Source organism: Hibiscus syriacus, unplaced genomic scaffold (genome assembly GCF_006381635.1).
Source record: "Hibiscus syriacus cultivar Baekdansim isolate YM2019G1 unplaced genomic scaffold, ASM638163v2 tig00110556_pilon, whole genome shotgun sequence".
Classification (NCBI taxonomy): domain Eukaryota; kingdom Viridiplantae; phylum Streptophyta; class Magnoliopsida; order Malvales; family Malvaceae; genus Hibiscus; species Hibiscus syriacus.
This window is the reverse complement of record NW_024062779.1, coordinates 191,710-204,837: the sequence shown is the minus strand read 5'-3', so window position 1 is coordinate 204,837 and position 13,128 is coordinate 191,710. Positions and strand designations below refer to the sequence as shown.

Sequence of the window (13,128 nt, the reverse complement as noted above, 5' to 3'; positions counted from 1 at the left end):
TCTCAAGTGAGACAAAGTCTGTTTTAAGAAAATCAATCTCAAGTGAGATAATCATCTGCATTAAATGAGACTGTCTCAAGCGAGGCAAAATTTATATTGGAAATGTTGAATAAGAAGATGAATGTCGATCTTTCAATCTGTCAAGTTGGTTGAAGTGTGACTTCTTGCTGCTGAGTTAAGCAACCACCATCGATTTTTACAAACTCTTTTGAATCAAGTATCTTTCGCCTTGAAGTTGAAACTTGACTCTAAAGCTGCAAAACTTATGTATGTGAAAAAATGATAAATATGATGCTCTAAAATGTATGCATAATGAATGAGTTCTTGTTTTATTCCTTGGACAGAATCTCATTTTTTGCTTTCTGGTTCCTACATGTGGAGGAAAATCCTTCGGAAGATCTGATCGTTCGCATCAAGATTTTGAATCCCGAAGATGCCCTAATATTCAATGTTGAATCTCCAAAAATGCCCCAACATTAAAAGTGCCCCTATTGTTCCTCATTTCTTGCTTCAACATTAATTCTAAGCATTAGATTACTGTCTGAGAGCCACATGTCATTTACCAAGATCCACTCTAGAGAGATTGTCTTGTTTGAAAAAAATGTTTCTCTTTTATTTTCAAAGTTATGAAAATATCAATTAAAAGAGTTTCGAAAAATGTTTAATTAGAAGTTTTGAAAATATTGCCCCTTTCACAGTTTTACAATTGAGACGAATCATAAAACTAGATTTCATTGGATATTAAAGAATTAATTACAATGTTAATCCTTCAATAAATTATAGCTATTTGACACGTGCCAAGATCAAAGCTATTTTTGGGAAATGGTTAAGTAAGGAAATGATAAAAAGTCTCAGGTTATTGTGTTTAGGTTTGACATTTTTTGTTTATTTGATGCTCAAAGGTTTGATGGGGTACCTTGTATGCTCCTCTATTGGAAGTGTTCTCCGACTCCCAACTTTCATGGTCATGCTCGGATTGTGCGATGTCTTATCAAGGAATTTGTGTGTTCGCCTCAACTGCCCAATTTTCGTATTCGAGTTGCCTTTTCAGGTTTTCAACTCGAATCCTCATTTGGTTTCAAGACGTCATTCGTAATTTACGTCTTGAACCCCCATTTGTTATTTTTCTCTATCATGCATTAATTATACTATTTTTTGTAAATAAAGATTAATCCTGATGGGCGGGATGAAATCTGAAGATAGTCTCTTCTGTTCAGAACTTCATGTATGATTAGAATGGAGTTTTAAGGCACGTAACGTAGGTCATGGTTCATGGTCATGAAAGAAAGGGATAAAAGGCCCAAACAAGTGTTTAAGGGTGATTGAACCAATGATCAAATCATTCTGATATCTTCAATCATATCTTGCTCAATTTGAATCTGCTCGTATGTGTCTCTCTCTTGATGCTCTATGATCTTCGAGTGGAGTGATTCAGTGATTCAGAAATGATTGTGCTTGATCAATCTTATTTGATGCTCTATGATCTTCGAGTGAAGTGGTTCAGTGATTTGATCAATCTCATAGTTTGAATCTTGATGCGTCATTTGAATCGAGAGAATCTTTGCATATGCATATTGTCTTCTTTTTTCTTCAATTTTCCTTTGTTTTTTCTCTTTTTATTTTTTCTTTACTTTTTTTCTCTTTTTTCTCTTTTTGTTCTGATTGAATATTCGCACTTGGCATTTGGTTCACCTTTCGGTATCTCATCTGAATCAATGTCTTCACTCATGCGAGCAGATTTCCTCCACCTTGCCCCCAATGTGGAGGGTGATCCTTGGTTAGGGTTGAATCAGAAAAAAAATACTATAGGCTCAAAAGGGGACACAAGGGATATATATTTTCTCCTTTTGTGAAGGGATGAAGAAAGAAAGTTGTTCATCATTTCATACATGAAGTCCTCACAGAAGAGGTATCCCCAGGGGGATAAATTTTCAGGATTAATTTTATTCACATGAAAACAGTGTAATTAATGCATGTTATAATTATTTCGAGTGAATTCTTCTTTCTGCTTCTTGCCCCCAACATGTCTCAATGTTCAGGCTCCCTGCGAGATGCCCCAAGTTGTGTCTTAGAAGAATGCTTATGTTCAAATGAACAACTCAATGCCTTGGGTTTTAATGGTATAAAAATGTCAATTTTGAGTCTAAAAAGACAATGATGTGACTTTATTGACTCAAAGAAATGTATGGGTGTATCAAAAAGATAAAGGCATTGTTAAAAAATTTCAAAGGGATATAATGTCAAAATTTGGTCTTTTTGGTAATGACAATGAGTTATTTTGGGTAAAGAATCAAGGTATTTTATTTTGAGGTTTAAGTCAGGATAAGAAAGGTGTAACCTTGTCATGTGTCAAAAATCCATAATTCTTGAAGAATTAAAAGAATCCTTAATTCATTTAATATTCGAAAAACTAAAGATTAAGATTTGTTCAATTACTCCACCTTAGAAAGTAGCATAAATTCAATCGTTTAAAAGATTAAGCGAACATGAAAGATAAAAGACGTGTTCAAACAAAACAATCCTCTAAGTGTAAATGATATATGCAATGCCCCTTCTTCGGCTGTCCGTGCCCCTGAACCCATCAGGTTTTGGATCTCACGCTTCAGCGCCTTATAGTTCTCAAAGAAATGATAGTAGCATCCTATGTGGAAACTGCAAACATCTTCAACATCGTAGCCCTTAGGATATGTGGACTATTTTCTCAAATCATCTTGGCAGGCTTAGTCGTACAACCAACTGATCGAGCTTATTCGTTATGATCTTAGTTTTTTCTTTTGATGTTACAATCTTGCTTCCATGTGGTGTCATGTGGTTAAAACCACTTCATCGAATTCTCCATGAAGAAATTTCATGTTTATGAAAATGCTTAAAAATGAAATGTAGATGCAAAATGCAAAATGCATGAAATGTTCGAGGCATTGATCCAAAAACATGTATGTTATTCTAAATAACCTTTATTGGGACAAAAGTGTTTTATCTTTTAAGAGATAATAAACATATTTAAAGGTACATCCGGACTAAATCCTCTAGACCCGAAACAGGTTGACTAGTCATTTGCCTTCGTATTTCACCGGTTGAATAACCTGTTGAACCACTCCGACCTCTCTGGATGAACCGTGAAAATATTGAGTTGTTTTTTGTACTGGTTCCCAAAAAGTGTCGAATGATTGCATCTCTGGTTTTCATCATTTGCTGAATCGGAAATTCCATTGAAATCCTCCATCAAAGAGATTATCCGGAGTTCATTTGCTTGTTTCTTAAATTTGTCGACAGTGACTTGCCATCTTGTTCTTGTTATCTTTGAATGGTCTCTCGAGGTCAGTAACATTTTTCTCGTCTTGCCCCTGCCACCTTTGTAAACCCATTTTTGAAAAGTTGACTTTTGATATACTTGATTGTGGGCACCATGTCTTCTTGATCGATTGTGACACATAGTTGTCTTACAAATTGTCCTCATTTTCTTTCTGAGTCTTTTCTGACCATAGCCGGACCCCTACATTTTTCATCTCTTGTATTACAACCCCTTTTTCCATTAATGCAAATTATTTATGGTTAAGGAATACGTTTTTTTTTTGGATCAACACCTCTTTTGAATGATGCAGATGATGGAAGTAAAATAAAAGAGAGAAAAATTGAAAAGAGTTAGTAAGGTAAAGATAATAATAATGAAAATAAAAGGTCCTACCCCACATGCTTTAATTCCTACCCGAACATGATCTCTATCCCGCATGCTAATTCCATACAAATCCTAACCGCATATTTGTCTAGTTCACATGCTTTGAACAGAAAGTAAAGCATGAAACAAAGCAGCCTAGGGTTTGGAATGAGGTTTTGGGGTGGGTTCTAATTCTCCATAGCCTCCCAGTTTATGTTCTAAAAAAAGGGACATGAGTTCTCCTTGTCGATGCCCCCTTGGGCTTACCAGACCCTTAGTCCTAAGCCTATTACAAGCTTATGTGGACTAAGTTAAACTCGAGAGGAAACATTACCTTATGCCCGCGCGGTGAATAAATTCACACGAAGACATAAGGTATATGAATCTCGAAGGCTACTTGCTAGGCCCGCACGGTGAATAAATTCACACGAAGGCGTCGCTTTCACCCCCACTTAAAAGGGTTCAGAGCTTGGGTATAGAGCTAGAGATGGAAACTTTTTCAAAAATTTGAAATCATTGAAAAAATGTCAATACAACTATTTCCTTGAAAAAAAATAATCAAAGATAAATAATTAGAATCGAATAAATAAATTAAAATTTAAACTTGTAATTTTCGCTAAAAAAAAAGAACCAAAAATTAATTTCAGCCTGACTCACTTACATGTCCCCAGCAGAGTCGCCAAGCTGTCGTAACCGTCTTTCGGTTGGGCCCTGGAATTGAGCTTCGACTTGAAAAATGTGGATTGGAGTCGCCACCGACCATTTTAAAATGAATTTAGGCGGGTCGGACACCATCTTACATGATCTGCGTTTTTACCAGAAATGTGTCGGGTTCGGGAGTCGGTTATGGTCAAGGAAGGATTAGCACCCTTGAACCGCCCTTTCGGTACCAATTAATTTGTCGGTTATCTTAGTTGCGAAAATTTGAAATTTAAATTAAAATTTAACAGACCCGATTCAAATTACTTACAATTGATTGATTTGAATACCCTTAAAAGATAAAAACGTTAGATTCATAGCGGAGTGTAAAATCGAATTAGGATAGCAAGTATGCAAATGTGTGAATAATAAATAAAACAAGAAAAAATAGAAAATAACAAAACATGTAAAAAATAATAATAAAATAATAAAAATAAACAAAATGAATAAAATGTTAAAAAAACAAAGACACAGATAAAGAGAAAAAATTAATGGAGTAAAAAATTAAAAAAAAAAGTAAAAGAAATTAAAAAGAAATAAAAATAATGTGTACATATAAAGTAGTATTTACTAAAACAAATAAAAATAATAAATATATAATACTAAGTAAATAAATAAAAAATAAAGATATACATGATATTAAGAAAATAATAATAAAATAAATAAAATAAAATAAAAATAATATATATATATATATAAATAAATAAAAATAAAAATATAATATTAAGAAAATATATATAAAACGTATAAAATATAATATTAAGAAAAAATATATACATAGTAAATGGAGAAAAATTAATACATCTATATATATATATATAATGATATAAGATATATATAATGAAAATAATATAATATAAATAAAAAAAGAGGAATATAGTAAATAAATAAAAAATATAATTATATATATATATGAGACAAAATTAATATAAAAGTAAAATTAAAGGATAAATTTTAAGGTAAATTAAAGATTAAGATTGACTTAGGGGGAATATTAAATACTTTAAAAAAATGAACATGCCTCGGGAGTAGATCTAGGTTCGAAACTTCGAAACCCCACCCCTTTTTTGTCATCGGCGCAACACATGTTTTGGGTTATTCAAACCAAATCTCAAGAAAAATAACATGTACATGCGAGAAATGAACGAATCAATGTAAAAAAAAGATGCTACCTTTTATTTCCTTTTCGAATCGTTTACAATAGCTTTGCCTTTGTATTTTTTCGTGCTTTCCTCTGTATCTTGTATGTAAATCGTGTGTTACAAATGGAGAGGATTACATGTATTTATAGTGAAAAAAACTAACTATTTTTAGAATCCTATTAACAATAGAATCCTAATGCAACTAGACTCCTTGCTCGATTGTTGCACGTTTGTTAGTGTGGTTGTTGCTTTAAAAGATATGGTGGTGGAAGAGTCCTCTTAGGAGATGAACTCTTGCTAGTTCTATCTTTTAAGAAAATGGGTGTCTACAATATGCAGATTATAAGCTTGTTTCAGGTTCCTATAAATCTTGCTACCTTTGCCATCTTGTCGTGCTTGTAGAGCTAAAATGGTGTTTAAATTTCAAAGTTCCGTTGCGTTGATACTCATTTCTTGGATTTTTGGTGCACATCCGTGATTAAGAAATAATAACTGTATTAAACAAATAAGTTTATCTTATCAGTATATATTTTCAAATAGTTACATGAAATCACTAAACAATAATTAACTATATAACGACATAAACGTATGCCAGCTTCTAGTGATTCGAATATTTGATGAACTTAGTTATATCGTGAAGAAGGGAGATCATGTCTGCCTACGCATAGCTGCACATCCCGAACAAACATTTACTTCCTTTGTCACAGCCGTTGTTGCAACCCCCACAGTGCCATTTGTCAGACATGGGATTCACACAGTTCCCGTTGCAGCAAATCTCCGTGTGCTTGCACTTCCTACCACACTTCCCGCAGTTAAGCCTGTCCTTCTCCACATTCACGCATCTTCTCTTGCAGCAATCAGGCCCCGGGCTGCCCACCACACCGCACACTCTCGGGTATTCATTACATGTCATCGCTCCCCGATGTTTCCGAGCAAGAAACCGGCTCCTAGAAGGTGGTCCGACTCGGCTACGATCATCGTTATTGTCAACTAACAAAGATTCATCGGCGGCTGAGAGATTGGTGGTGACCAAGGCCATGAACAAGGCAAACACTAAGAGAGCTTTCATGTTTGGGAGTTGGTCCGAAATGATACGATGCTCTGGATAATTGGGTCTGAAGAGAGGATAGTGTTGTAGAGGTATTTATAGAGAAGAAATGGAGGTTGAGATTTCATATTAAAGGTAAAAGGAGTTCGTTTTTAAGTAGAAACAAAATTCTGCATGGTTTCGTTCTCGCAAAGACTTCCGTTAGTGGGATGGTCCAATTCGACTTGAGTTTTTAAGATGTTTAAGTAAACTGAGTTAGGCGCCCCCAACTAAATTAGGATATTTTCATATGTTTTAATTTCACAACGCTCAATTATTTTACTGTAGCCATTGGTACTTAAACTTTTAATTTCTAAGAACAAAAATAGATAAGTTGGTTCGTACTATATATTTATATAATATTTATAAATACATATTCATATATTAAATAATTTTCATTTATTCACTTTTATTTTCATTTCAAATAATATCATATAATTATATTAATTACTAATTTTATTTACTTATAGATTCAAAATTTTCAATTTTAATTAAATTTATTTCATAAATTATTTCAACCTTAAATTTATTTCAGTCTCAATTTTTTTTTTTCAAACTCAAATTCAAATTGTTACAAACTTAAACTAATATAGATATACAAGCAAGCTCGAGCAAGTTTTATCAACTCTAATAGAATGGAAGCTCACCAGATTACAAAACATGACAACACAGGATATTAATAAAGAATTTAAATATTAGATAAATATTTTTTATTATAAAATAATATATGTTCTAAATACTCTCAACTATTTGACAATGAACGCTCAATCATCCTGTTGCAATCGCTGGTGCTCGAACTCGTGACCTCTTAGAATAAAATTGATCCCTTTAACACTGAGGTAAGATGGGTCGTGCAAATATTAGATAAATATTTAAATAAACAATTTAATCTCTTGATGTATCTACTTATATGTAAACATAAATAATACTATTACAGATTAATGGTATGAATATCATCTGTATTTTGTATTTTTATCAATGTAGAGTGTGTAGTTCTTATTGATGAAATGTTCTATATTTTACGTTAATGTTTTAAAATAATTTTTAAGACTAGCAACGTTAAATAATGATATGATAGAGATACGTGACACTTTACTATGGTACGTATTATATGTTTCTTTAAAAAAATTACTTAAAAGTAAGAAAATTTAAAATAACTTGACATTTTTTCATGATAAATATACGAGTATATGAAAATTTACTTTTTTTCTTTTTAGATTATTTAAATATTTCCCCCTTCTTTTATTCCTTTCATCGGAAAATTTAGAATTATTGTTTTCCATCGTGGTCAAATTTTCTTTGTCATGTTTTTGTTATTTAACATAGTTTTAAGGAACATTTTAGAAAATAAAAATAGAATATAAACGATATTATACATGATTAGAAGATATAAATATCACATTAATCAAAATAATAAAAGATATTCGTATCATTAACAAATTATTACAAGGAGAATATTTCGAGTGAAACAACGTGCAATTATAGAGGGGATTACTGCAGCTTCCTCAGAGGAGACGTGTTGTTCAAACTATGTCAAAAGAACTCTTCAAGATTGGATGACAAAAAAAAACCCGTTAAATGAGCACTCAAATATATCATAATTTAATAAATATTCTATGAATTGACTTTTGTATTGATTATTTATATATCTATTTTTTGGACTTAAGAGTTTAATTAATCACAAAGTAATATATGTTCTAAATATTCTAAATTATTTAACAATGAACTCTTAATCACTTTGTTGTAGTAACTGGTACTCGAATCTGTGACCTTTAAGAATAACACTGATTCCTTTTAACTACCAAAATAAGTCGGTTATGTTCTAAATTGAATTTGTTAAAGAAGCACTATATTTTCTTACGATTGAGATTATACTCAGGTTTGTTTTCTCAAAATTTCTGGTATTTGATGTGATTGTGTAACACCCCAACCCGTACCCGACCCGGATACGAGTTCGAGATGTCACATTGACTTTTTAAAACAATATCCTTACAAAATAAAAAAATATTTGGACTTATATTAAGAAAATATGATCATATACTGTTAAATTATGTTCGTTATAACAAATTTAAGGAAATAAACATTTTTATGAATAGTATTATACGGTATGTACAGTACCGTGAACAATAATGAACAATATCGTGAATAGTACCGAATGCTAAAATTTTCCAGAATGCTATAGGGGTATCGATACCCTACTACAGTAATTCCGACCAATATATTTATAACTCATAAAAATTTAACCTTTTATCCTTGTAAAGTTATCATTTACATATATATATACACGTTTAAAACATTACAAAACTTTTACTAAATACGATCAAATTGTTTTACAAAACTGATCAGAGTATATTCAATTCAAATCTTGTAATTACATGTCAACTAAATTTTATATAACAAAATACATGTTATTTATTTATCTTCTGATCTGACCTTCGGTAAGGAGGACTGACATGTCTTGCATACTTTTATCAATCTTCCTCTTCTCGGAACCAACGTGTGAAACAATCACACGCTAAGTCGTTGACTTAGTAAGACATATAAAACATAATAATAATGTATTTCCTATAAATATGAACAAATAATCAAATCATTCAATCATGTCACATGTACTTTATTGTAAAGAGTAATAACATGATAACATATAACAATATCAACACTTTTAATACTTGTTATAAGCCCATTTATCAAATGATCTTATACTTATCATTTCTGTGTATCATATAACGCATATAACATCATATAATTCCTGTTAAACAATTCATATCACCAAAAACATGTACATAACATATATTGTATTTGTTATTATTTCTTTATTAGCCCATGTGCATTACTGAGAACTTGAGGTATTCGAGTACATTGAGGTTGTGCACTATTGTTGTCACCACAACTCGTATAAGTCCCACTGAGTGGCATATAAAATTTGTCCCGAATGACCTATGTATTTGTCTCGAAATACCTATGTATTTGTCCCGAAGGACCGCGTAGACCCTCGACTCTTGGCATGCCAACTATACCTATAACTCTCGTATCATATAACATGGGCATTTTTCTTATGCTTCATATATTCATGTATTTACTTTCACATAGCTCATCACATAGACATGTATTCTCATATGTTCACGTAATTTGGATCTCATATACATATAGTCACGCAAATCACTTTTGCATATCTTATATCAACTTTTCATGTCATTTCACACTTCTTGTTACATTGCTTATATCTTATTCTTATATCTTCTCATAGACATATATTCACATATACATGTCATTTCATTATCCTTATTATTATTCTTATCATAACCATTAATCCCTTTTACTTACCATATACATATCATATAACACATATATCACTACACAAAGGAACAAACATGGCATCATGTAATTTCTATAACATATTTCATATTCTCATATAATCTTATAGATTATTTATATTGTTTCATATGACTTATCACACTAACATATACTTATACAAATTGTAACACCCCAACCCATATCCGACCCGAATACGAGTCCGAGATGTCACATTGACTTTTAAAAATGATATTCTTACAAAATATCAAAACGTTTGAACTCTTTTTAAGAAAATACGATAATATATTGTTGAATCATGTTTGTTATAACCAATTTAATAAAATATACGTTTTATGAACAATAAAATACGGTATTAACATTGAACAATACCGTATGAACAATACTGTGAACAGTACCCAAATGTTAAAATTTTCCTGAATATTAGAGGGGAACCGATTCCCCTATTATAGGGAATCGATACCCTGCTACATTACTGCTACAGTACTTCCATAAAATACGTATAAATTCATAAAAATCCAAGGTTTCATCATTATACATTTACCATTTACATATATACGTTTAAAACATTTCCAAAACTCGATCAGAGCGTATCTAATACAAATCTTTTTTATTACATGTCAACTAAATTCTTTATAACAAAATACATGTAATTTGATCTACATTTCTGATCTGATCTTCGGTAAGGAGAATTGACATGTCTCATTCCTCTTTACTTCTCTTTTCGCTTTCCAAACCTACGTGTGAAACAATCACACGCTAAGTCGATGACTTAGTGAGGAATATACACATATAATGAAAACCATAAAACATTTCATAAAGAAATACACTTAATATCATATAGTTCATATCAAATGCATGAACATTTATTACGATCATATCATATAAAAACATATATCATTTCTGTAACATATACCCACATGCACATATATCCTTATCAACACGTTTAACATTTCATATTCATTATCATTAATCCTTATAATTTAACAATCTTATACATAACGTATCATGCATTAACCAAGCAATACACCATTACATAAATCTTGTGATCTATTCCATATAGAAAATCACATATGCATATCATATTCAGTATACTTGTGTAGTCTCTTTATTAGCCCATGTACACTGTTGAGAACTGAAGGTATGTGAGTACATTGAGGTTGTGCACTAATGTTGTCACCACAGCTCGTATAAATTATCCCGAATGACCTATCCAGAGGTCATAAAGAACCTCGACAACTGTCAATAGGTCCCGAAGAACCTAGGTAAACTGTCCATATATTCCTTAAAACATAGATATACTGTCCATATGTTCCGTAGAACATAGGTAAACCCTCGACTCTTGGCATGCCAACTATACCACTAGCTCTCTTATCACATAACATGGGCATTATCATTTATAACAGTTCACATATTCATATCACATCATTCTTTCACATAGCTCTTTGTCACATTTCATGTAATCACATATTTATTCTATTCTGTCACATACCACATGTATGTGTAAACATCTATCTCATGTCATATAACATGTATCACATATTGCATATTTATGTAATCATATAGATCATGTCACATAGCTTATATCATTTCTCATATTCATATATATATATATATGGTTCACTTTCACATATTCACATGTACATTTCACTTTTCATATGATTTCATAATCATATGTCACTTAGCTTATAACACTTCTCTTGTGTTCATATGACATATAAATCATTGTCATCTCTTGTTCTCATATGCTTCACATACACCATATATATCACATATTCATATAAGCTCACGATTTATCACATATCATGTCATTCATATTAATATACATCTAATCATGTAAATCATGTCATATATAATAACATTTTAAGAGTTACTTCTTACCATAGTAACTCCGTCACTGGCTCATCACAAGCCATTGTTCTTCTATAACATAAACACAAATTAAATTGCACTCACCTTAGCCTTGCTTTGATTCGATCCTAATCCTTTTATTGTTCCAAAACTTGTTTAGGCTCAATATCTACATAAATATAATATTTCAAAATAATTATCAGAAGACTAAACCTTAAACTTGATGTTAATAACTTAAGTCAGTTTAATGAACTAAAATTCCATATTTTTTTCTTTAGGGGGAATCGATACCCCCAAGGGGTATCTGTTCCCCCTGTATAATATGGAATTTTTCGTTCAAACCCAAAAATTACTGTTCATGCACGAAAATTCACTATATCAACTTAAATTCTTCATGTTTCATTCCCTTTCATATTCTTAACTCAAATATACATACTTAAACTAATTTATATCCCTTTATTTCATCTTAAACCTCAAAATAAAAATCAATAATCATACCAAATTTTCCATGTTATCCAAACTTAATTCTAACACTTCTAACTTCTTATTCTCATAGATGACAATTCAAATTCATCCTCCAAATTCATTTAAACCTTCTTACATTTTCTTTAATCTGTCATAACTTCTTTATTTTTTTGATTTTAAGATAACTTAAGCTTTCCTTAAGCTTAGTTATCATCTAATGATCAAAACCCAACTATTAATTCAACAAATAATCAAGAAACAAAGAAACTCTTACCTTTGCCTAGCTTCCACGGTTGGAGAAGATGAAATGTTTTCATCTTACTCTCCCCCACGTGTATATCTCCTATTAAAGGGGATAAAAAATATTTCCTTGTCAATTGACCATTTTACCCTTTAATTCCTTTGATAATTACTAATAACTTTCAGTAAATATCTCCATATAAATCATTGAACTATTTAACTATTCTACTTTTATCCCTAAATTCTAAAATTTTACAATTTAATCACTAACCCGTAATTTGGGATGTTACAAATTTCCCCTCATTTTAAGAAAATTCGTTCTCGAATTTTCATTGCACACTTTGATAAGAACATATCTTTTAATTCTCTCATGTTGTTTCCTTTAGTTGATCTTTCATTCCTTTAGTTCTTCAACTAACTTTTTCCCTTATTTATTCATTTACTGTCGTTTATCATATAAACAGTAACCGGTAACCTTATCCATTTCTTTCTTTTCTTTCCTTCGATTCTACATTTTCCTTTGATCTCTCTAAAATTCCATATAATATCACTCGTCACATAGACAGTAACATTTATTTTCACCACTTAACATCATAAATCAATCAAATTCCTTATAAAATTTTAATTACCTTGCAACAATAACCAAACTTTTATTCCATCATCGTTTGACTAAGAAC

The 13,128-nt window shown here is 31.2% G+C and overlaps 1 protein-coding gene across 1 annotated transcript; it reads right to left on the bottom strand.

The window, feature by feature from the left end:
* Positions 1–6,154: 6,154 nt before the first annotated feature.
* On the bottom strand, positions 6,155–6,565 carry LOC120131775 (stigma-specific STIG1-like protein 1). The gene has a single exon (XM_039148692.1). It carries the CDS (start codon positions 6,563–6,565, stop codon positions 6,155–6,157), a length of 411 nt encoding a protein of 136 aa, XP_039004623.1.
* Between the last annotated feature and the right edge of the window lie 6,563 nt (positions 6,566–13,128).

Bases quoted from the DNA above. Each gene is read 5' to 3' on its own strand.
- LOC120131775 (XM_039148692.1), bottom strand. From the start codon at position 6,565: ATGAAAGCTCTCTTAGTGTTTGCCTTGTTCATGGCCTTGGTCACCACC.